This window comes from Mesoplodon densirostris, chromosome 2, assembly GCF_025265405.1.
Source record: "Mesoplodon densirostris isolate mMesDen1 chromosome 2, mMesDen1 primary haplotype, whole genome shotgun sequence".
Classification (NCBI taxonomy): domain Eukaryota; kingdom Metazoa; phylum Chordata; class Mammalia; order Artiodactyla; family Ziphiidae; genus Mesoplodon; species Mesoplodon densirostris.
In genome coordinates, this window is record NC_082662.1 from 75945311 (window position 1) to 75968433 (window position 23123).

The 23123-nt window shown below is 41.0% G+C and overlaps 2 protein-coding genes across 3 annotated transcripts in view; one reads left to right on the forward strand and one right to left on the reverse strand.

The window, feature by feature from the left end:
- The window catches only part of LOC132484008 (uricase), a 134461-nt gene that overhangs the window by 42915 nt on the left and 68423 nt on the right, over positions 1-23123 (reverse strand). The window lies entirely within an intron of this gene.
- Positions 1055-14737, forward strand: DNASE2B (deoxyribonuclease 2 beta). 2 transcript variants are annotated; one of them, XM_060084864.1, is made up of 6 exons: positions 1055-1167; positions 4179-4356; positions 8191-8272; positions 10602-10763; positions 12109-12306; positions 14397-14737. In XM_060084864.1, exons 1-6 carry the CDS (start codon positions 1055-1057, stop codon positions 14735-14737), a joined length of 1074 nt encoding a protein of 357 aa, XP_059940847.1. The 2 variants fall into 2 exon arrangements, with proteins under 2 accessions (XP_059940847.1, XP_059940858.1); XM_060084875.1 differs by having other exon boundaries at positions 10668-10763.

Genomic DNA, 23123 nt, shown 5'->3' on the forward strand with positions numbered 1-23123 from the left:
CATAGAAGTGATCCAGTTTGCAAGGGTCCAATTTAGTCTGAATCCCTAAGTGACTCTGACCTGGATCCATAAGCAAAGGGACAGATCAGAACCATAATGACTTTCAGGCATAAAGTAAACTGCTATTTATTATTATAGCATCTTTAATAATTGATTCAAAGGCATCATGCACTTAAAGAAATGTTTTCATATGCCTATCTACTTCTTCCCTCCTCCAAAAAGAGAATGGTCTCACCTTTTTATAGTCATGGAAATGAGCCATTTTCCCTTTGCCTTCAACTTCAGATTCAGTTTCAAGAATGGGAAAGAATAATTTGGGCAAAACAGATGCCTGTAACATTTTTATTTGATCTGAAGCATGAGCGGTCAATATGTTTACCTGATTGCACTGCAACCAATTGGACACCAAGGCCTCTTTGAAGTAAAGCACCATGCTGAGTGGCTAAAACCAGGAGGTGGAGAGGCTATGTAAACATCTTCAGTAAAATACAACTGAATTTGCTCTTTCTTTGAAGCAAGCCTTTGAAGTACCCTTTAGGAAATGTTTCCTTAAGATAGAGAATATTACAGGTGATAGATCCTAATTATTACTAAGATACAAAGTTTTGTCATTTCTGTGTAATGTCTGAACCACAAAAATTTGCTCTCACTCATAGAGAGACAATCTTAAGGGAAAAAACATGAAACAGATTTTATTCAACATCTATTTATCAGTACAGAGTTCTGTCCACTGAATTTCATACTACATGATGTTTACTCCCAAGAGTTAACTATACATCCCTTTTTTCTTGCCAGGACTTTTTGATGACATTGCAAACTATTCAGCAGTCAACAATTCAGCACAAAGGCATTCAGAGTCACGCCGGCATGTTGTGACAGAATCACACAATTACATGGGATTCGTCCCATTCTGAAAATGCCTAAACAGCAAATGGCAGAAGTAAATAGAATCAAATGTCAGAGCCAGCACAGTCTGAGAGACTTGAAACTCAGACTCCACGATCCATGGGGAAAGTTTCCTGCTGTGCCATGGAATAAAGGTGCCAGATAGAAAATGACAGCAAGACTTCTAAGAACACCCCTGGCTTTGCTCTTCCTTGGCCTCTTTGGGATCCTGAAGGCGATAAAAATATCGTGCAGAAATGAGGAAGGTGAAGCTGTGGATTGGTAGGTAAATGAAATGTAAGGCTTGGTGCGTGCAGATAGAAAGCCAGAGTACTGGTGGCTAACTTGTGCACTGTGAAGTTCAGGAGACTTCCACTCCACCTCTCCCCTTAAAAAGAAAGCAAGTTGAAGTGTGTAAATGAGCCATGTATCCAGATAGGGGTAGGCTTCTGAATGAGAGAGCTTCCCTTTGAGAAAGAGCTTAGCAGCCCCTCGTGGGTCTGATTCATGCTCTCAGCAGGGCAAGGCTGGTGGCCACAGAGGTGCATTAGAGCTGACAGCTTCTCTCAGTTGGCAATTTCCTTTAATTTCATTGTGGCTTTCCTAACAGAACCCTTCCAACGTCCTTTTAGAGTTGATGAAGGAGAGAGGTTAATTTTTCCCTGACACTGGAGCATCTCCTTATGTGAAGGAGAAAGAGGGCTTGATGGTACAGAGCACTGTTTGGATAACCTTGTTTATTGGACAGCACAGGCAGCAGTTGGAATGGGTGGTAGGTCACCAGTCTCCTGCAGTGTCAAAGAGATGATACACAGCTTTGCGTTACAGTCATGGATTCTCCGAAATCAAAAATTTGATCACCTTTTCACTCTTTCATTAGGGTGTTTAGGTTCGTCTTTATGGTTGGCATCAAGCTTTGTGTAAACTTCAGGCTAGAGAACGTAGATCCACTCAATCAGTCTCTCAGCAAACAGTTACTGAGCTCACAACAACCCTGTGCTGAGTTTTGAAAATACAAATATGAACAAAACATAGTTCTTACCCTCGAGGAGCTCATCGTTATGTGGTAAGGACATATATGGGGCATTAGATGGGGCATTGGGGAAGATAGAGCCCAGAAGACTTCTCTGGGGAAGTATTGGGCTGGCCAAAAAGTTCGTTCAGGTTTTCCATACCATCACATGGAAAAACCCAAACAAATTTTTTGGCCAACCCAATAGTTTTGAGCTAAGTTTTGAGAACAATTATGAGTTAGTTAGAAAAACAAGGGAGATGCAAGGGCATCTCAGGCCAATGAAGAAGCAATGAGGAGGTCCAGAGGCAATAAGCAATGGGGAGAGTTTGGAAGCAGTTAAGTAAAGTTGGTGCTTTGGGAGAATGTGGGGAAATGGCAGGAAGGGAGAGGGGAGCTTAGAGAGATAGGTGAGAGCCAGGTCATGAGGGGCTTCAGGTGCTGAACTGCTGAGTCTGAAGTTGACCATGAAAGGGAGCTACTGAGAGGCTTCAAGTGGGGACTTGATAAAGTCAGATTTGCATTTTAGAAAGCCCACTGGCAGTACTCTGAAGGCCAACTGGCTGGGGACTAGTCTAGAGTCATGGAAACCAATAGGACTTCGGCAGTGTTACAGGTGAGAAGAAGTATGGACCCAAGTTAAAGAAGAGGAAATAGAGAGGAAGAACACCCTGAGAAGACTTGGTAATGGATAGGCACAGGGTAGTAGGAGAGAGGAAGAAGTTAAGAAAGACTTGCAGGTTGCTGGCTTCTGTGACTGTGTCGATGTGTTCCCTAACAGCAGGGGATGAGTAGGGTTGTCGCAAAATATTGTGAACTTGGTTTTGAAAATATGGAGTTGGAGGACTCTGAGACATCTTTGTATTCGGGTTTATCTAGACCTCAGCATAGAGATCTGGGCTAGAAATAGATTCAGAAATCTTCAGATTATAATTGGAGATGGTCACCCAAGGAAAATGTTTAAAAGTACTAGTCCTTAATTGGTGTGCCATGATAGTTGACAAACATTTCACTGGTGGGCCACCAAATTGTGATCAATATATAAAATTTATTTTTGCCACAACCAAATGGACATATTACTTAGCAATATCTGTCAGAGAGAATGCTGAGCTAAGCAGACAGGGAGGCACAGTCTAGAGCTGCTACAACTACCTGTGAGTTAAAGGGCAGAGGAACATATGGTCAGCATCAAAGAATAATTTCATGTTTTCTGCCATGTGTGAGGACATGGCCCTGAGAGTAAGAGAGCCTGGACAGGGCAGGAAAGAGCATAAATGGAAGCATAAGACTGATGAGACCCAAGTGAACGTTGAAGCTTTTCTCAGCAGTGTGAGACACTGTTGTGTGGTAATAGTGAATGCATTACAATGTTTGGTCCAGTGTGAGTATTTGAGGGTTAATCGTGGGGTTTGTGCTATTAAAGAGTGTTTGGCTAGACTGGGTCAATTTTGCTTTCCAGGTACTTTTGACAATGTCTGGAGACATTTTTGATTGGCACGACTTGGGGAGTACTATTGACATCTAATAGGAAGAGGCCAGGGACAGGCACAGAACAGGCTCCCAGAGAAAAATGGGGCTCAAAATGTGAATACAGCACATTGAGAAACCCTGGGTTAGATGATCCAAGAATGGCTGAATGCCGTGCGGGTATAACAACCTCTCCTCCCTGTGAGATAACCAAAGGAGATATACAGATAGGAGACAATAGTAAAGAAAGCAAGGCATTTACTTAATTGGCTGGTCTTGGACCTGAATCCTCAATGCAGAGCATTCTGATAAACTGAGCTGAAGAATGTGGCTTAGGCCAGAGGCTCAAGAAAGCCTCCACTGACTCTGATGACTAAACCCAAATCTCAGACCCAACCAGCCCCCTACAAAGAGATGAGCATGCCAAGCGCCTAAAGGCAGCAGAGAAAAACATATCTAAAACCTCTCTAGTCCAGGACTGGGCCTTGACATTCTCCCCACTGCAGCCTTATAGACTGTGGAAAAAACAGAGAAGCCATTCTCAAAGTATGCGAACTTCTACTACGGGGATCCCACCCCCCAGGCCAGTAAATGTTTTTAGAACATGTACAGACAGATTTGCATTTCCTTATTGGGAAGGAGCAACAGTAAGAGTGGAAAAAGAGGCAGAGAGCTTGCGCAGATCCCATTCCTTAGACTTAGAGACCTTCTGTGAAACATAAGTGACATGATACATTTAAGTGCTTGACACAGTGGCTGCCATCAGGGAAACAGTTAGTAAATGTTAGTAATTCATAATTATTTCCTTTGTTAGGTTTACATTTTATAAGTTGCCTAAAAGGCAAGACAAGGAAAGTACAGAGACTGGGGTAGAGTACCTATACCTAGACTCTGCAACCAGAAGCTGGAGAAGGAGTAAGCAACTAATGAACACCACCAAGAGTGTTTTGGGAAGGACATTACAACAGCTATATGAAGCATATGCTTCCGAGGTATGTTATAGTTATCATTTATTTGAATCATATAAAACGCATAATACAGACTCCAAGGCTTCCAAAAGATTTTAACTCCTTGTCTACCCAGTGCCCAAACCTAGCAACTGGAAATAAGCTAGCTCAGAATCTGAATCAATCTAACTAAGACCTTAGGGAATACATCAACATACTCCATAGCAATGCCAAATCGTTGATACGTTCGGCACTATGTCCAATGGCATCACTGGGCAAAGTGTGAACTAATTACATATTGAAATCTTTTGGCTGCCAAACTCTGCCAATGTGCTCAGTACTTGCTATCTTACTCCTTTAATGGAAATAGAGAGAAGAGCCCTCTCCTATTACAGTGCAATATAGATCTGTGATCAATATGCCATGAGTTATGGGTTGTTTAAGCCACGGTGGGATGAGTTTGGTGGGAAAAGTAAAGGGTTCCACTTGGTCTTCCTTTTAATTAATCATTTTTAAAATAGTAGGTTGAGAGCTAGGGCTCTAGTTCAAGGCCCTGGAACTAACTTGCCTGAATATGGAGCTTAAACCTGCTATCAGGACTCCATCAGGCAATGAGTTAATTGCCTCAATGTGGGCAGTCTCCCAACATTCCAGGCACCATCTGCTTGCTGTTCAGTGACAAGATACTGCTTTTCAACCAGGGGTGACAAGTAAAATCGAACAATAATTAACATCCAATTATACTCATCTATGCATTTCCTAACAATAATTTATAGAGAAGTAAATATGTAAAATAACTCAGCACTTACAATGTGCTGGGTCTTTACATATGTCAACTAATTTGATCCCCACAACAATACTGAGTTAGACTCTAGTACCACTATTTGAGCATTTACTGAAAATATGCAGAGAGCTGTCACCTTGTGCACAAATATCCACTTTATTCACCTGTCATTAAGACCAGGCTTCGGAGCCAAGTTACAAAGTCAAAACTTATTTGTAAGCTGTTTGAGTACATGTGATGTTCCAAACACTGTCCTAGAGGCTTTTAGAAATTGTTCATTCTCAGCAACATCCCTGTTTTGAATTAATAGATTATTGTGTAAAAGCAAAACTACCTGTAGCTGCTTCTGCTTTCCAAGGTTGGGGATGGAAAACCTGGAGTATAACCCATCAGTGAGAAAATAAACACATTCTTCCCCTTCCAATCACAGACTGCCCAAGAAGAGAAAGGCAAAAGCAACATTGCAAAGCCTCTGTCATTTATCTTATTTGGGGAAGATGGGTCTTCGTTTGGCAAACTATAATAATGATCTTTAGAAGTGTAAAAGTAGCCCCAGAGCCTAGGAGGGTGTGAGAGCTAAACTGCTCTGCAAAATAAAGCAGGTGTAGATGGGAGCTAGGAATTAAAAAGTATACAGAACATGGAGGGAGATTGGAGGCAGGTCAGCTTGGTGATGTAAAACCATTCAATGTTTCATACCTTCAGTAAAACCTGCTCACATGCAATGTCTTGAGTAGTGGATTCTGGGAAGAAAATGACAGTAAAGGGGCTGATTTCCTTGTCTGATTGGCATGGAGCCCAAAGAAGAACAACCAAAAAGACTGAGTGTTCTTTGGAAGTTGGAACTATGTGCCAGAAGTGACTATGAGAACACAACTTCCCCACCTTCTGATCTGGAATTGAACTTCTGACAGAGAGTAGAATGCAAGATCAGACCAACTGGTTTTAAATCTCAAATGTCAAGTTATGCCAATATCGGGGTTATGTTGGAAAATATCCCTTCTTTTGCCTTTGTAATGGGAACCTTCCATATACCTTGATAATAACACTTATCAAACTATATCACAGTTGCCTATATTTACCTGACTATTCCCTGCTAGACTGGGGGCAGAGACCGTACCCTTCTTATTCAACATCCAGTAGTCAAAATAATACCCAGCATAAGTGTTAAAGGAATAAAGATGTCCTGGGAATTCGCTGGTGGTCCAGTGGTTAGGACTCCATGCTTCCACTGCCGGGGGCCTGGGTTGGACCCCAAACCCTGGTGGGGAACTAAGATCCTGCAAGCCATGAGGCCAAAAAAAAAAAAAAAAAAAAGGTCTAGAGGCACAAGCCTAGGTCTGCCTATTCTTTTTTTTTTAATTTTTATTTTATATTGGACCATAGTTGATTAACAATATTGTGTTAGTTTCAGATGTACCGCAAAGTGATTCAGTTATACATATACATGCATCCTTTTCCAAATTCTTTTCCCATTTAGGTTATTACAGAATATTGAGCAGAGTTCCCTGTGCTACACAGTAGGTCCTTGTTGGTTATCTATCTTAAATATAGCAGTGTGTACATGTCAATCCCAAACTCCCAATCTATCCCTCCCCCCATCCTTCCCCCTCTGGTAACCACAAGTTTGTTCTCTAAGTCTGTGAGTCTGTTTCTGTTTTGTAAATAAGTTCATTAGTATCAATTTTTTTAGATTCTGCGTATAAGCGATATCATATGATATTGTCTTTCTCTGTCTGACTTACTTCATTTAGTATGATAATCTCCAGGTCCTATTCTTAGTTCATTATTTTTTCCCTTTATGAGAGAGCCTCTTTTCACTAGAGCTACATCCCATTTACCTTAGCTGGCTGTTATACCTCTGGTTAGAATGATAAACTTCATCTATTAGAAGAATTAAGTTCCTTACTGAATTTTCCCAGAGGCCTTCCACATTGTACCCCAAAGGCACACAATGGCCTTGTTACCGCATTCCATACAGGCTATAGAATAAATAACTGTCAGAGTTCTCCAGTGGAGAATCTGAATGCCAACGGTAGCGATGGTCAATTACAGATAATGCAGGTAAGAAACAGCTTACTTTCCTAAATATTCCTAAACATAGTAGCCAAGAATGCTGTAGAGACTATGTTGTGCCTTTTTTTAAAAAATGATTTTAGATTATATCAAATAATGAAGCAACTGTAAGAAACTCAGTTATTGATTTTTTTTTCTGAGAGACAAGCAAGGGTCTTTTTTTAAGGGGATGGGTTGTCCTTTCCTGCTTTTAATTATGTCACTGAGACTTTTTAATATTGACATAATTGGCTTCATTAAAAGTCACTGCATCATGACACAACTGAAATGGAATGACACAGAACAAATATAATCAAGTTTCCAAAACATGACAAAGAGATACTATCAAAATAATAGCTTCATTTTGACTCAGAGATTTGACCAACTATTCGGGGAATGTACTCACATGTTGTCTTACCAGAGGAAATCCATTATCACATTCAATTATACCACTTTTTTTAAGCAGGAAAATGTCAAGTTGAAAAGGTGAAGTGACAGGAGAAATGGATTGAAGAAAAATCCTCCCCTATCAGGGAGGTAGTAGAAGCAGAGAATGAGGAATCCTGATTAAACAGGAAGCTATGACCCAGCAGCGAAGCACAAAGTAGGCAGAGGAAATCAGACCCTGACAGCCAATTCTGCATTGTGCCTATAATATCAATGGAGAAAACTTAGCTGTAATCCTTGGCTGGTTGTTCCTACTGCATTTCCTGAACGAATATTTAAGTACCCCTTTATTATACACTAGTTGCCCGATCAGAAACATGGGTCCAAAATAATTGAAATAGGAATATTGCCCTCACACACACATCACAATGCACAGGGCTCCTGTCACACAAGACAAAACCATGTGTGGTTGAGAATGGACTTCTTGTCCCTTGTCTTGCACGTCACAGAATTCATATCGATGGGAAAGCTGCCTATTAGGGGAATGGATGACTTCTCATGTGTATTAATGAAAGTTCCGTATTGCAGGCTCACGTTGTGAGCATTTATGAGTGAAAGATTTATGCCATTATAACCCTAAAATGTTCCTGCAGGATAACAACACAGCCTATCTAATATACAATGATGGAGTCCCTAAATCCATGAATTACAGCAGAAAGTATGGACACACCAAAGGTATGACAAAGGCTCTTATTTTCTCTTTCCTACTGGAAATCAGTATTTTCGTAATCATTCCATCTTCAGTAGTCTTATACTCCATACTAAAAATATAGCTTTTCTTTTTAATGGTCTGAGTTATCAAAATGAGTGATTTCTGTATCACAGGTTATAATGATACACTTTGACTTTGCAATATCCTTCTCACAAATCACATTTTATTTCTTAATGTATCTTTTAATATATACTTTAAAGAAGAAATCCAATATTGACTACTGGGAATACCAGCCAGACTATATATGTGTGTGTGTGTATACTGTACACACATTTTAGTCAGGTTTATAGAGGTATAATTTGCATAGAGTAAAATTCACCCTTCTTAGTGTCAAGTTCCATTTGAAATACAGTAAACATTTTTGAAAAAGTATTTTAAAATAATTTTTATATTATAGTAATTTTTGTTATATATTTTGTTCTATAATTATAATAATTTTTATTATAGTGATTTTTGGTATTTTTCAATTTATAAACTATGTATATATATATGTGTGTGTGTTATTGAAAAATTCAAAATGATAGTAAACAAAAAATCTGTAATCCTAATACTCATTAGATAATTACACTTAATACTTTCTACTATTTCTATGATACATATTTTGAAACATTTTTATAAAACTGTTGTAATGACTACTTCAAATTTTTTTCAACTTAATATACCGTGAATAACTTTCCATGGCAACAAGTATTCTTCAGAAGGTTCCAAACTCAAATGCCTTCAGAGGTAGGCAAGTGATGTCAGCAAGCCAAGGGGGCTGAACTGGCAGGTAACTAGAGAACTGGAGAGTATATACTTGCTCTAAGGAAGCAATTACTACTCAGCTTCCCTTATGGGAATGCAATTTTTCCAGAGCAAATTAGAGTTTGTGGGAAATCTCCCCAGTTTTTAAATGTTGGTAATAAATTCAAAGTTTTAAAAAATACTCTGCAAGCATAATAATATGTATCTGAAGGCTAGATTTGGCCTGTGGGCTGCCTGTTTGCAACCTCTGATTAAGAATATAATTTGTAATGGCTGTCAAATGTCATGAGCATTGAAAGCCTTTGATTCAACTAAGTTGCCTTCCTGATGGTCCTATTTGCATGGAACCCAACAATTTTTATAACATGCCGCATTCTGCAAACTCTCCTTTACCAACCTCCCACCACCCTTTTCGCTCCACCCTGTTAGTTGATACAAGGGTTTAGAAAAAAGGCTGGAAAAGGAGTGGGACCTGATGTCACACTGGGGAGTTCCCTGCCAACAGGTGTCCCGACATCCTGTGGCATTTGTACCAGGAAGTTAGGATTTCAGACAAACAACAATACTCATCTGGGCTGAAGAGAGTCCCTGAAGATCATCCAGCTCTGTGAGGCAACTGAACTTTGAACATTTTCCGTCTCGACACAGGTATTGATTCCATAGCCACTGACAAAGTCACTGACAAATACTCTGCTTCCTTAAAGCGTGTTATTTGAAAAAGAAATAACTGGAAGGCATTTGGTTTCTGCTCTAACACTAAGGCAAACATGACTTTTATGTCTCCATGGTCATATGCAAACTGGAAAGTCTAGTTAGCATACCAAAACTGTCTTGATATATTTATAAACACAGAAATAGTCAGAGATGCCTGTTGCACAGGGTTCTTTGTGCCATGTCACAAGATGATGAAAATCTTTCTGTTTTCTTCTTTTCCGGCTTTCATGTTAGTCTGCTCTAGAGATTTTTACTAAATACAATTAACTGGGGTGCTTTAGAACATGGCTTCCCTGTTTTTTTTTCTCTCTGCCTCCTTTTTCAAACTTGTGGAACTGGGTGAATTCTGCACATAAATGAGCATCAGTTTCTCACAATAAATTACTGCAAGTACATGTTTTCATTTGATATTTTCTGTTTCAACTCTGCTTTTTAGCTGGCTTTTGAAAATAGCTTAGCTGCTCAGCAGTAAAGACATTATCTGAAGCTTGCCAGGTGACTACATAGTCTAACAAGGTCAAATTCCAATTTAGCAAATTTGCATTCTGCCAAAACAAATTTTCCTTGTAGTTTCAACATGAAATACCTCTCAACTCTTCACAGGGTGGCTGCCCTGACTCCCTTTTGTGGTGGGTTATTAATAGTAATGGGGCAATGTGATGTGTACCTGAATTGGTTTTGAAATTATTGCAAGAGAGCGTGATCCTTGTAATTATTAGCCTAATAAAAAATTAGCCTGAAGTATAAAGGGCTTAAATGTTGTATCTTTGAACTCTGTTTTTTTAAAGGAACTTTGTTTTTCTAATTTATCTGTATCTACTGTATCTTTGGTAGGTTTACTTCTGTGGAACAGAGTCCAGGGGTTCTGGTTGATTCATTCCATTCCCCATTTTCCTCCAATTCCTGAAGAAGGCTATGATTATCCACCCACAGGGAGACGAAATGGACAAACTGGCATCTGCATAACTTTCAAATACAACCAGTATGAAGCAATAGGTAACACTAGAGTGTGTAAAAAAAGAGAGAGAGAGAGAAAGAGAGATAACAATATTGAAGAAGGGATTTGGAAATATATTAATAAATTTATCACTTCATTTGCTTCTCTATTCATAAACCCTCTGATACCTAGATTCTAATATTGGCTTTGGTGAGATCTCAGGCAGGCTCACTTACTGGACCTTGGTTTCCTGGTCCACCAATTAAGTCTTTGAACTTGATCAGAGGCAGTAGTTTCAAATGTCTACAGGGGCCAGGCAGGTAACAAAAATGGGTGACACAGGTGGACATTGCATGGGCAGTGGGGACAGTGACAAACTGGGTTGTTGACTCTCCCCTAGCTTCCCTCAAAAGTTTCAGCTCCATTATACTGTGGTTCTGTGGGAATACAGACCTACATCTTCATATTTTTTAGAGGAAGCGGAAACCTAGGAGAGGATGTAAGAATAGAAGAGAGGGAAGGAAAGAGAGAGATAGATCCTCTGATTTTCAAATATGGTCTCAATCTTATTTATTTTTTAAATTGTGTAGACATCATGTTGCCTATAGGCCACCAATGTGACACTTCTGAGCCTAAACCAGATGACCATCCCTTAAGATCTCAAGCTCAAAGGGCCAAAAATACTTGGATTTGGAAAATCCAAAATAGGAATAGGGAAGAGAAGTAGGAATGGTATTTTACCAATCACTTTTTACTGAGGAAGCTGCTAAATAGTAAAGAGTGATTATTTGCCTCTGGATATAGGAGGTTTAGAATATTTTTTTAAATCAAATTTCCATCTTATGGAAAGGATTACTGAGCCTCTCACCCAAATTAAGCCCTAGTCTAACTAGCTGAGTTCCTGTAACGATTAGAGAGCTTAATAGCATAGAGATTAGGTGTGCGTGCTGATGAGTTGGTCATTCTTGGAGCTGGATGATCAGTACATGGGTGTTCTCTACTTTTGTATGTGTACACATGGGAGAAAAAACACATGGCCTACAAGGCCAGACTGCCTGGGCTTGAATACCAACTCCTTCAGTTACAAGCTTTATAACCTTGAGCATGTGACATAAATTCTCCATTAATTTATCTATAAAATGAGGATAATGATAAAAGAACTTACCTAATAATAAGGTTGTTCTTATGATTAAATTAGTAAACCCACATAATAATGCCTGGAAAGTAGGGAGTGTCAACTATTTTAACCAAAAGTTTGAAGGCTATTGGCTTAAAGAAGGGAATACTTTCGTTTTTGTTTTTCATTCTGTTTAGTTTTTTAATTCACAAAAAGATCTAAAATACCAACAAGCATTTCCATTTGTGCCTTAATTCTCAACTTTTCTTTATTGTTTCTTGATTCAGATTCTCAGCTCTTGGTCTGCAACCCAAATGTTTATAGCTGTTCCATCCCAGTAACCTTTCACCAGGAGCTCATTCACATGCCCCAGCTGTGTGCCAGATCCAGCTCATCAGAGATCCCTGGCCGGCATCTCACCACACTTCAGTCAGCCCAGGGACAAAAGTTCCTCCATTTTGCAAAGTCTGATTCTTTTCTTGACGGTATGAAAGGCCATCATCAAACAATATGCTATTACACTGCTGCTGGACTCACTTTGGATTGCAAAGAGGAAATATTCTGATTATTTAGGGGAGTAGAAGTAGAAAAGGAGGGAGGACAAAGAAAGGAAAGGGAGAAGGGACACCAAGGGCCAATTAAAATATTAGCCACTTGAATAGAAGGGTTGCTGATCCAACCACAAAAGTATCTCACAACCATCTAGCCAGAGGCCAGTAAAAACTCAGTCTCCAGTCTCAGCTGGGCACAGAACCAAGCTGTCTCCTTTTTCTTTCACTCCCTATGTAGTTATTTTAAGCCTTCCTTACCCTCAAGTCCTGCCTCTTCACCTTTTCCTTCATAGAGAGAATAGAAATCACCAGGAAGAAACCACTTCAAGAGCACACGCCACCCTCAACAATCTAAGCTATTTTCATTCTTTTTTCCTTTTTTTTACCAGTTTTCTCTCATCCAAACAGAAGCAGTGCACCCCGTGCCCTGGAACCTATCCCAGCCTCAGAATACTTTCATAAACTCAACCTGTTCTCCCTCTTCTACTTCAACTCTCCTGCTCTACAAGCCCCTTAGAATATAAACATTCCTAAAAACCCTCCCTCAATTCTAGATTCCCTATATCTCTGTTTTTTTTCTTCTAAGTTTACTTTTAGAAAACCCTTCAGGGTCTTTACTTGCTCACTGCTCGTTGACTGCAGTCTTGCTTCTCTGTCTGTAGACCTTACAGTCTCTCCCCAGTCACCAATGGCCATCTTAATTGACCTCACTGTCTTCCTTCCTTCCTTCCTTCCTTCTTTCCTTCCAACTTCCTTCCTAACTTCTTTCCTTCCTTCCTAACTTCTTACCTTCCTTCCTTCCTAACTTCCTTCCTTCCTTCCTCCCTAACTTCCTTCCTTTCTTCCTTCCTAACCTCCTGCCTTCCTTCCTAACTTCCTTCCTTCCTTTAATATTGAATAAAATTTACTGAACGCCTACTACTTGCCTGTGTTAGGCATTAGAGATCCCAAAATTAACAGGACAGAAATAGCTTCCACAGAATTTGGCACAGTTGGAACCCTTTCTTTTTTGAAACATTCTCCTCCCTGAGTTTTGGAAGTATACAGTCTTTTGGTCTTCCTCCCACTTCTTATAAGTCTCTTCTGCCAGGTCCTCCTCCTCTGCATACTCCTTACGTGACTAGGTTGCCCTGTGGTCTTCTACTCACCCTTAACGCATATACATATTCCTGCTAGGCGATTCCCAAGTCTATATCTCCACCCTAGACCTCTGTTCTGACAGATGTATTCATCAGTGAGTGGGACATTTCTGCTCGCAGGGTGGCACAGCCACACAAAATTCAACATGCCAAACTCATCTCATCATTATTCCTAACATATCTCACTCTTTTTCTCATATTCTGCATGGTCCCCTAGAACTCTTGATCCCTCTTTTTTTCTCTTCCCCCTTATCAAATCATCAAATTAAATCAGTTTCCAGTCCTTAATAACTCTCACATTTATCTTACCCCCTCTAAACTTTCTGCCATGGCCACGGTTCGCACCTGTGTTTGTTACCACACTTATTGTGACAAGCTGGTATTTTTCCTCTCTCCAATCTAATGTAGCCTTCCCAATTCATCCTGCACATTGCTTCTCAATTGATATTTATGGTCATAAATCAGTTTCTATTAATCCCCAAATAACACTCCTTAAACAATTTCCCATTGATTTCAGGAAAATTCAGACACTTTGGCATGGTTTATAAAGATCTCTAGACGCTGGCCTCTGGTTACTGCTCTATCCTTATTCTTCCCAAAGGTCTTTTCAGGACAAAAACCTATATTGCTCTCTTGTATGTGTGGAATAGAAGACGTTTTCAGAGACCAATATCATCCTAGTAATAATGATAATAACTTTTATTTGCATATCACATTAACGTTTACAAAACGTTCTCCTATCCACTCTCTCAGTCACGTTGTTATTATTGTGCTTGTGACACCCACATATCAGGGATGAGTGATGATTCTATTCCTGAGGATATTTTCAGGGATTTATCTAAGTTTAAATACTAACCTCACTATTTTTCTCTTTATAAACTCTAGACATCTTTGCAGCCTGGATGGCTCAACGGTTGAAGACGCACTTGCTAACAGAAACCTGGCAGCGAAAGAGACAAGAGCTTCCTTCAAACTGCTCCCTTCCTTACCATGTCTACAATGTCAAAGCAATTAAGTTATCTAGACAATCTTATTTCAGCTCTTATCAAGATCATGCCAAATGGTGTATTTCCCAAAAGGGCACCAAAAATCGCTGGACATGTATTGGAGACCTAAATCGGAGCCCACACCAAGCCTTCAGAAGTGGAGGATTCATTTGTACCCAGAATCAGCATATTTACCAAGCATTCCAAGGATTAGTTTTATATTATGAGAACTGTAACTAAACTTGGTGAAAGGACATATGTACTATCATTTTCAACACTGATATGGGATCTTCTTATACTAGATCTATTCTTCATATTAAAAGCCTGTGAATTTACTTATGGTCCACATATCATCAACTAAAATGTTTTTCTCCCATGCTTACCATTCTGTCTTCCAAATAGTGGCAATTTATTTACTTAGCATGTATTTATTTATTTATTTATTTTACATCCTTTTTGGAGTATAATTTCTTTACAATGGTGTGTTAGTTTCTGCTTTATAACAAAGTGAATCAGCTATACATATACCTTTATCCCTGTATCTCCTCCCTCTTGCATCTCCCTCTCACCCTCCCTATCCCACCTCTCTACTTAGCATTTATATGCCATAAACACACTCTGTTATGTATATCTAAAGTGAGACTAGAAGGAGTGAAAGGAAAAATTTTGTTCCAGATTAGTCAGCTCTCAATTGTCCATGGATTGACTGGCCATCTCTTAGAGTAATTTCATCTTCACAAAGAATTCCTTGACTCTCCTCCTCACCCCTTTTTGAAGAAAAAAACATTTCTATCTCTCTGTACATCAAACGACTTAGTCATATTCCTCCTAGATTTCTTTTCAATGGTTTATGGTCAAGTCTAATTGGTCATTCTTGAGCTACTACTTACTAACTGTATGATCTTGGACCATACACCTGAACTCTCTGAGCCTTGGTTTTCTTCTCTATGAAATGGAGATAATATCTAGGTATCTTCAAGCAAATAGCACAGAGCCTGGCCCAGTTGACACTTAAAAGACTGATGGAATTTGAATGTGAATCCCCCTACAGTGAGAAAAGACAAAAGAAAGTTTAGAAATGAGTAATATTTTTCCAAAAAGAAAAAATAAGTCAGGGACTTCTCTGGTGGTGCAGTAGTTAAGACTCCATGCTCTCAATGCAGGGGGTCCAGGTTCGATCCCTGGTCAGGGAAGTAGATCCCACATGCATGCCGCAACTAAGAGTTCTCATGTGACAACTAAGGAGCTCGCCCGCTGCAACTAAGGCAACCAGATAAACAAAATTTAAAAAATAAATAAATAAAATAAAATACTTTATAAAAAAATAAAATAAGTGACAGCCCAAAAAAGAAGTCAGATTAGGAGAAAGAAATAAAACAACCCACCAACCTGGGGGGAAATAAAGAAGTGTAACATAGGGGACACGGGTTCGTGCCCCAGTCTGGGAAGATCCCACATGCCGCGGAGTGGCTGGGCCCGTGAGCCATGGCCGCTGAGCCTGCACGTCCGGAACCTGTGCTCCACAACGGGAGAGGCCACAACAGTGAGAGGCCCGTGTACCGCAAAAAAAAAAAAAAAAAAAAAAAAAAAGAAGTGTAACATAAGGAAATCAAAATCAAATCTAGTAATTTTTTTTTTTTTTTTTTTTACGGTACGCGGGCCTCTCACTGTTGTGGCCTCTCCTGTTGTGGAGCACAGGCTCCAGACGCGCAGGCTCAGCGGCCATGGCTCATGGGCCCAGCTGCTCCGCGGCACGTGGGATCCTCCCAGACCGGGGCACGAACCCGTGTCCCCTGCATCGGCAGGCAGACTCTCAACCACTGTGCCACCAGGGAAGCCCCCAAATCTAGTAATCTTAATTCCAGTGTGTTTCATTTTCTGGAATTCTTATCACTAAATATAACTATTATATAAGTGAATAATAATAAATTTGTATTAAGCACTCGTTGTTTACTAAAATTTGAAACATGGTTCCTAACTTCAAGAAGCTTACAATCTAACAAAAGTAATCATAAGAATAACTAAAGCTAGCGCTTATTGAGCGTTTACTATCCAGTAAACAGTCAACCCACATTTTCTAATTTGATCTTCATAACAGTGCTATGCAGTAGGAACTGTTATAATCTTTATTTTACTGACAAGGAAACTGAGGCCTACAGAGTTTCAGTAACTTGTCCACTATCACAGAGGTCTATCTGACCTCTAAGACTATGCTCTTAACTTCTATCTCAAGAGACAAGTTTTTAAAAATGATGTGATGTAGGATAATACATATCTTGAGGTCTTAATCAACCAAAATTCATAGGACATAATGGCACTGGTTCAGTGGAAAGCAGAGGAAAAAAAACAAAGTTTGTCTTCCTGTCAGAAGCAAGCATAAGTGATGGGAATGTTGAATACTAGCTAACTAACTTACATGCTTGAAAACATAAGGAGGTTTGAAAAATATGTTTTCGCTTTGCAGAGAGCATCTGAGCATAAATAATCCCAATAAAATCAGATTAGAAGAGTGTAAAATCCTGACTTTAAAAATGAAGAGGATAAAAATGTTACTGATCCCAAGCTTGGTAACAAATTTTGGCGAAGCCACCAGGAGCGCTGCTGCTTGTGGCCTGCCAGCCCTGGTTGGGGAATTTTCATGTAAGGCCCTAGCAGCTGCCAGGACCACTTGTCCTGAGGATTTTCCCTTCGAAATTCCTTGAAGTGGCACCAGCTGCCCCAGCACTTGGCAGTTGGAGCAAGGAATCAACATTTGGGAGCCAATGGGCTCCATATAGTAGGGTAAGTCACTCCGGTATGTCCAACTGGGAACATTTTCTCCTCTCAGTTAAGGCTTTTCCTTTAAGGGAAAAGCCAATTTGTTCATTTGATTGGGGTACCCTGTTGGAGGGGGGAATTATTGTTGGACTCTACCTGATTTGTAAACCGGTTTGTTGGCTTTTGTTTTGCATTCATTCATGATGGAATCTGTTTGTGTTTTTGGTATTAGAATTTGCTTATGCTTTTTGTGTTTTGTTGTTCTTGAACTTATAAATATGGGAAATATTCCATCTGTCCCTAAGGAAAGCCCTTTGGTGTGTATCTTAAATAAATGGGCAAAATATAGCTGTGGGCCTATGACTAAGGAAGAGAGGATATTCTATTGTAATTGTGTGTGGGCCCAATATATGTTAGGATGAGGAGAGTGATGGCCCTTGAATGGCTCACTTAATTATTATACAATCTTGCAATTAGAATTGTTTTGTGAAAGAGCGGGTAAAAATGATGGGATTCCTTACATAGAAGCATTTATGCTGTTGCATCAGGAGGAAAAGAAGTCAGAAGGCTCCCGCCTTATGGTACAGCAGTCTAAAAGGAAAACCAAGGGAAACCCTGCTCTTCAAGAGGGAGAGGGTGAAAGTGAGAGTGAGGACATGTTATTCCAAAACTTAAACGCCCCCTCCGGCCAACCAGACTCCCACACTGGCCAAGCAGGCTGCACCAGCAGTTGTTCCGACCACCCCCATGTCACCAGCATATTCACTGCCTCCTGTTTCCCCTACTTATGGACATCAGTTAGAAGTTTCTATGTTAACCCCAGGGGCACAGGGACCTGGTTTGATTTTACCATATAAGACCCGACAGGGCATCCAATTTGGACTGGGAGTCACTTCTGGAGCAGGGCAATTTCCCTTGTGCTGATATCCTGTGGGAGGCCTTAATGCAGATGGCCAACCAGCTGGGTTTCTATGGATGCACAAGCCATTGTCAACTTCAGATCTGTTTAACTGGAAAAACCATAACCTTACGTACTGAGAGGTCCCCCTCCATATGACTGAACTTTTCACTTCTATCTTTGCCATTCACCATCCCTCTTAGGCAGACATTCACACTCTTATGAATATGATGCTTACTGGGGATGAAAGAAGGATGGTCATTGACAAGGCTAGAGAGGAAGCATACTAGCTTCATCTAGCAGATCCAGATGGAGCTCCAGAAGCAAATTTGGCAGTTCTTATTGCTGAGCCTGACTGGGATCTTAATAATGGAGATATGCCACTCCTAAAACATTATAGGAAGTGTATCTTAGTGGGTCTTTGAAAAGGAGTACCTAGGCAAAAGAGCTTAAACAAAATTCAGGAGACACACCAAAAACCCAATGAGGATCCATCAGAGTCTCTAGAAAGAATTTATCAAGCTTATAGGTGCTACACTGATACAGACCCTGAGTCCCCAGAAAATATGAGAATGGTAAATATGACCTTCACTGGGCAAAGCGCCCCAGATATAAGAAGAAAATTGCAAAAGTTAGATGGTGCATTTTGAATGAACCCTTCTCAATTGGTAGATGCTGCTTTTACAGTGATCAACAACAGGGAACAACGACAGAAGCAAGAGGATGCAAGATGGAACGCCACTTTTCTGGCAGCAGCACTGGATTCCCGGAAAGCAAGTAATCCAAAGAGAGGTAAGCCACCATCATGGAGGGACCAATGTGCTTACTCTAAGGAGGACAGGCATTGGAAAAAAAGATTGACCTAGCCTAAAGAATAAGAAAGAAAACAATAAAAGAAAGATGGGAGCCTCTCATATGTTAGAAAAAAAGGAACACTCTCATGATGAATGAAGAGGCCTGGGGGCTCCTTTGGACTTGAGGTGTCCAATTCCAATTTCCCCACAGGAGCCCTGGGTAACTTTTGATAGTGGGGGACAAGTTGATTGACTTTCCGATAGATACGGGTATAACATACTCCCATGGTAAACACCAAGGTGGCACAGAAAACATCTCAATCCATCCCGGTCATGGGAGTTTCTGGAGAAATACAAAATTGTTATTTCTTACCACTTCTGGAATGCCAATTAGGGGACCTCACCCTTAAACACAGTTTCTTATCTATGCCAGCGTGTCCAATCCCTCTTTTGGGCCGAGACCTCCTTTGTAAATTAAATGTTCAAGTAACTTTTTTGCCAGGACAGCTTGACATCAGGTTCTCACCAGAGCATGCTATAAGCCTACATATGGCACTCATGGACACCCCAGAAAAGGAGACAGAGCTCTCCCCCAACCTCCAAGGTCTATGAAAAGGTAAGGCCAGAAGTGTGGGTTGATGGCACCCCAGAGAAGGCCAAAAACACATGGCCAATACAAATCCCATTAAAAAAAGGATGTTGGGGGACTTCCCTGGTGGTCCAGTGGTTAAGCAGGGGACACGGGTTCAATTCCTGGTCAGGGAACTAAGATCCCACATGCTGCAGGGCAACTAAGCCCGCGTGCCACAGCTACTGAGCCCACAAGCCACAGCTAGAGAACCCGCGTACCGCAATGAAGATCCTGTGTGCTGCAACTAAGACCCAATGCAGCCAAATTAATTAATTAATTAATTATTTTAAAAGGGTTGTTGGTACACCTAATCTAAAACAATACCCTCTAAGGCAAGAGGCCCAAAAGGAATTCAGCCAATTCTCGAAAAGTTGTTTAAAACAGGACTGATTATACCTTGCAGGTTCCCATATAACACCCCTATCCTCCCAGTCAAAAAGCCAAACTCAGCAGAGTATCGCTTTGTCCAAGACCTGAGGGCTGTTAATGAAATAGTCCAAGATTTGTACCCTGTGGCACCTAATCCATACACTCTGCTTACAACTATTCTGGGAGAATACAGCTGATTCTCAGTTTTGGACTTGAAGAATGCTTTTATCTGCATTCCTATTGCAGAAGAATCACAGCAGCTGTTTGCTTTTGAATGGCAGGACCCAGAAGCACAGGTAGTCCAACAGTATTGTTGGACAGTCCTGCCTCAAGGATTTAAGAATTCCCCTACTTTGTCTGGGGAAATGTTGGCTAGGGACCTTAGAAACTTAATATTGGATGAAGGACTCTTACTCCAATATGTGGACGATTTGCTCATAACAAGTCCTACATATGATAAGTGTCTACAAAACACCATAAGAACCCTGAATTATTTGCCCATTTGTGGATATAAGTTCTCCCAGAAAAAGGCCCAAGTATGTAAGCAACAAGTCACATATTTGGGTTTTGTCCTTTCCCAAGGACAACGGGGTCTTTTGCCTGATAGAAAACGGGCAATGGCAGGCTTGAGAACACCCAAGACTCACAGACTACTGAGGGGACTTCTGGGAATGGCAGGATTCTGTCGGATTTGGATCCCGAACTATGGGCTCATAGTAAAGCCCCTCTATGAGGCTTTAAAAGAGGCATGAGAACTTCCCTGGTGGTGCAGTGGTTGAGAATCTGCCTGCCAATGCAGCGGACACGGGTTCGAGCCTGGTCTGGGAAGATCCCACATGCCGCGGAGCAACTAGGCCCGTGAGCCTGCGTGTCTGGAGCCTGCGTGTCTGGAGGCTGCACTCCGCAACAAGAGAGGCCACGATAGTGAGAGGCTCGTGCACCGCGATGAAGAGTGGCCCCCACTTGCCGCAACTAGAGAAAGCCCTCGCACAGAAACGAAGACCCAACACAACCAAAAATAAATATAAAAATAAATAAATAAATTTTAAAAATAAATAAATAAATAAAGAGGCATGATTTTGAGCCCCTTACTTGGACCACAGAGTGCCAAACAGCCTTTGAAATAATAAAAACAAGGTTAGTCCCAGTCCCGGCTTTGGGACTACCAGACTTAAAGAAACCTTTCAAATTTTATGTCCATGAGAGACAAGGCATAAATCTCTGGGTGTTAATTCAAACTCTGGGAAATTCTCAAAACAACTAGAACAGACTGTTAAGGGATGGCCTCCTTGCCTTCGAGCTGTAGCAGCTACTTGTGACATACTTCAGGAAGCTGAGCAGTTTACCCTGGGGCAACCCACCACTGTGTATGTCCCTCACCATGTCCTTTCTTTACTGGCACTAAAAGGGGGCAATTGGCTGACTTCTGGGAGAATGGGAAAGTACCAAGCCATTCTCTTAGACAATCTCAATGTAGGACTTCAGGTCACTTCAGCCCTAAATCCTGCTGCATTGTTCCCAATTGATGCTGCACAATCCCCAGAGCAGGACTGCCTATGGGTCATTGAGCTTGTGTATTCTAGCAGACCAGACTTAACAATCCTTGGCCAAGCCAGAACATGGAACTGTTCACTGATGGAAGCAGCTTCATGGACCAAGGTAAGTGGTACGTTGGGTATGCCGTGGTGATAACCCTTAAAAAGATTGTTGAAGCAAAAGCCCTGCCCCCAGGGAGCTCAGCCCAGAAGGCAGAAATCATTGCTCTGACAAGAGCCCTACTTCTCACTGAAGGCAGGCAAGTAAATATATTCACAGACTCTTGCTATGCACTCTCCGTGGTACCTGCTCATGGGGCAATCCAGAAAGAAAGGGGGTGCCTCACTTTGAACAATAAACACATAAAACATGTTTCTGAATCCTGTCATTCTTAGAAACAGTCCATAAGCCCTCACAAGTGGCCCTAATGCACCGCCCAGGCCACCAAAAGGGTGAAACTCATATAATGAAAGGCAACCAGTTAGCTTACCAAGCTGCAAAGAAAGCAGCAAAGGAAGGGGATTGTCAAGCCATGAAAGGGTCACTTCTACCACAGGTCAGCTTGTCAAAATACCAGATAGTGTATTCAGAGAAGGACAAGGAGAAGACCAAAGAGTGGGGATTCACTCTTGATCACACCTCACCTGGCTGGAAATGTAGTGCACAAAGAATTGTTTTGATTCCTGAGGCCCTCTTGGACACTGTGCTGCAGCACACTCATAATAGTACCCATTATGGGAGCGATGCCACCCTACAATGGATTCAGAAATACATAATGGGGCCTAACCTACAAAGGACCATCCAGAAAGTCACGCAAAATTGTATGATTTGTGCTGAAAATAACCCAAAGACTGCTCTCAGAGTTCCCCAGATGGGGACCCAACACAGAGGAACCTGCCCCACTGAGGACTGGCAAACAGACTTTATTCAAATGCCTCGAGCCACAGGAAATTTCAGATATCTGCTAGTATTTGTGGACACTTTTTCAGGATGGGTGGAGGCATATCCTACCAGAACAGAAAAAGCCTCCAAAGTGGTAAAAGTCCTCCTTAAGAAAATTATCCCCCAATTTGGAATGCCTAACTGCCTTCAAAGTGATAACGGGCCTGCTTTTGTCTCTAGCATAACCCAACAAGTGTCTAAAGCACTGCAAATTAATTGGAAGCTACATTCATCGTGGAGACCACAATAAATAGGAAAAACTGAGAAAATGAATTATACATTTCAAAGGAGCCTTGCTAAAATATGTCAAGAGACTAATTTTACTTGGGCTAAGGCCTTGTCAGTTGCCCTGCTATGGATCAGAATGGCTCCCAGAAGCAGGCTTAAATTAAGCCCCTTCGAAATATTGTATGGTAGGCCACTCCAGGTGTCTGCCCGGGTGGGATAATCTATAAACGCTCTGAAAGATCCAGCAGTTGCCAATTATGTTAAAACTCTGGGCACAATACTAACCTCTGTTCATGAGTTTGCTTCCAGCAGGTCTGCCTATCCAACAGAGGTAGCCTTACATCCTTTCTGGCCTGGAGACCGAGTCCTCCTTAAAATCTGAAGAGAACAAGGGCCTGAGCACCAGTTGAGTGCAAGGTGGACAGGACCACATGTGGTATTACTCACCACGCATTCATCTGTCAAGTTAGC

Coding starts and splice junctions, on each gene's coding strand:
- DNASE2B (XM_060084864.1), top strand. CDS start 1,055: ATGACAGCAAGACTTCTAAGAACACCCCTGGCTTTGCTCTTCCTTGGC. Junction 4,357..8,190: donor ATGAAGCATATGCTTCCGAG/GTATGTTATAGT, acceptor ATGTTCCTGCAG/GATAACAACACAGCCTATCT. Junction 10,764..12,108: donor CAACCAGTATGAAGCAATAG/GTAACACTAGAG, acceptor TTCTTGATTCAG/ATTCTCAGCTCTTGGTCTGC.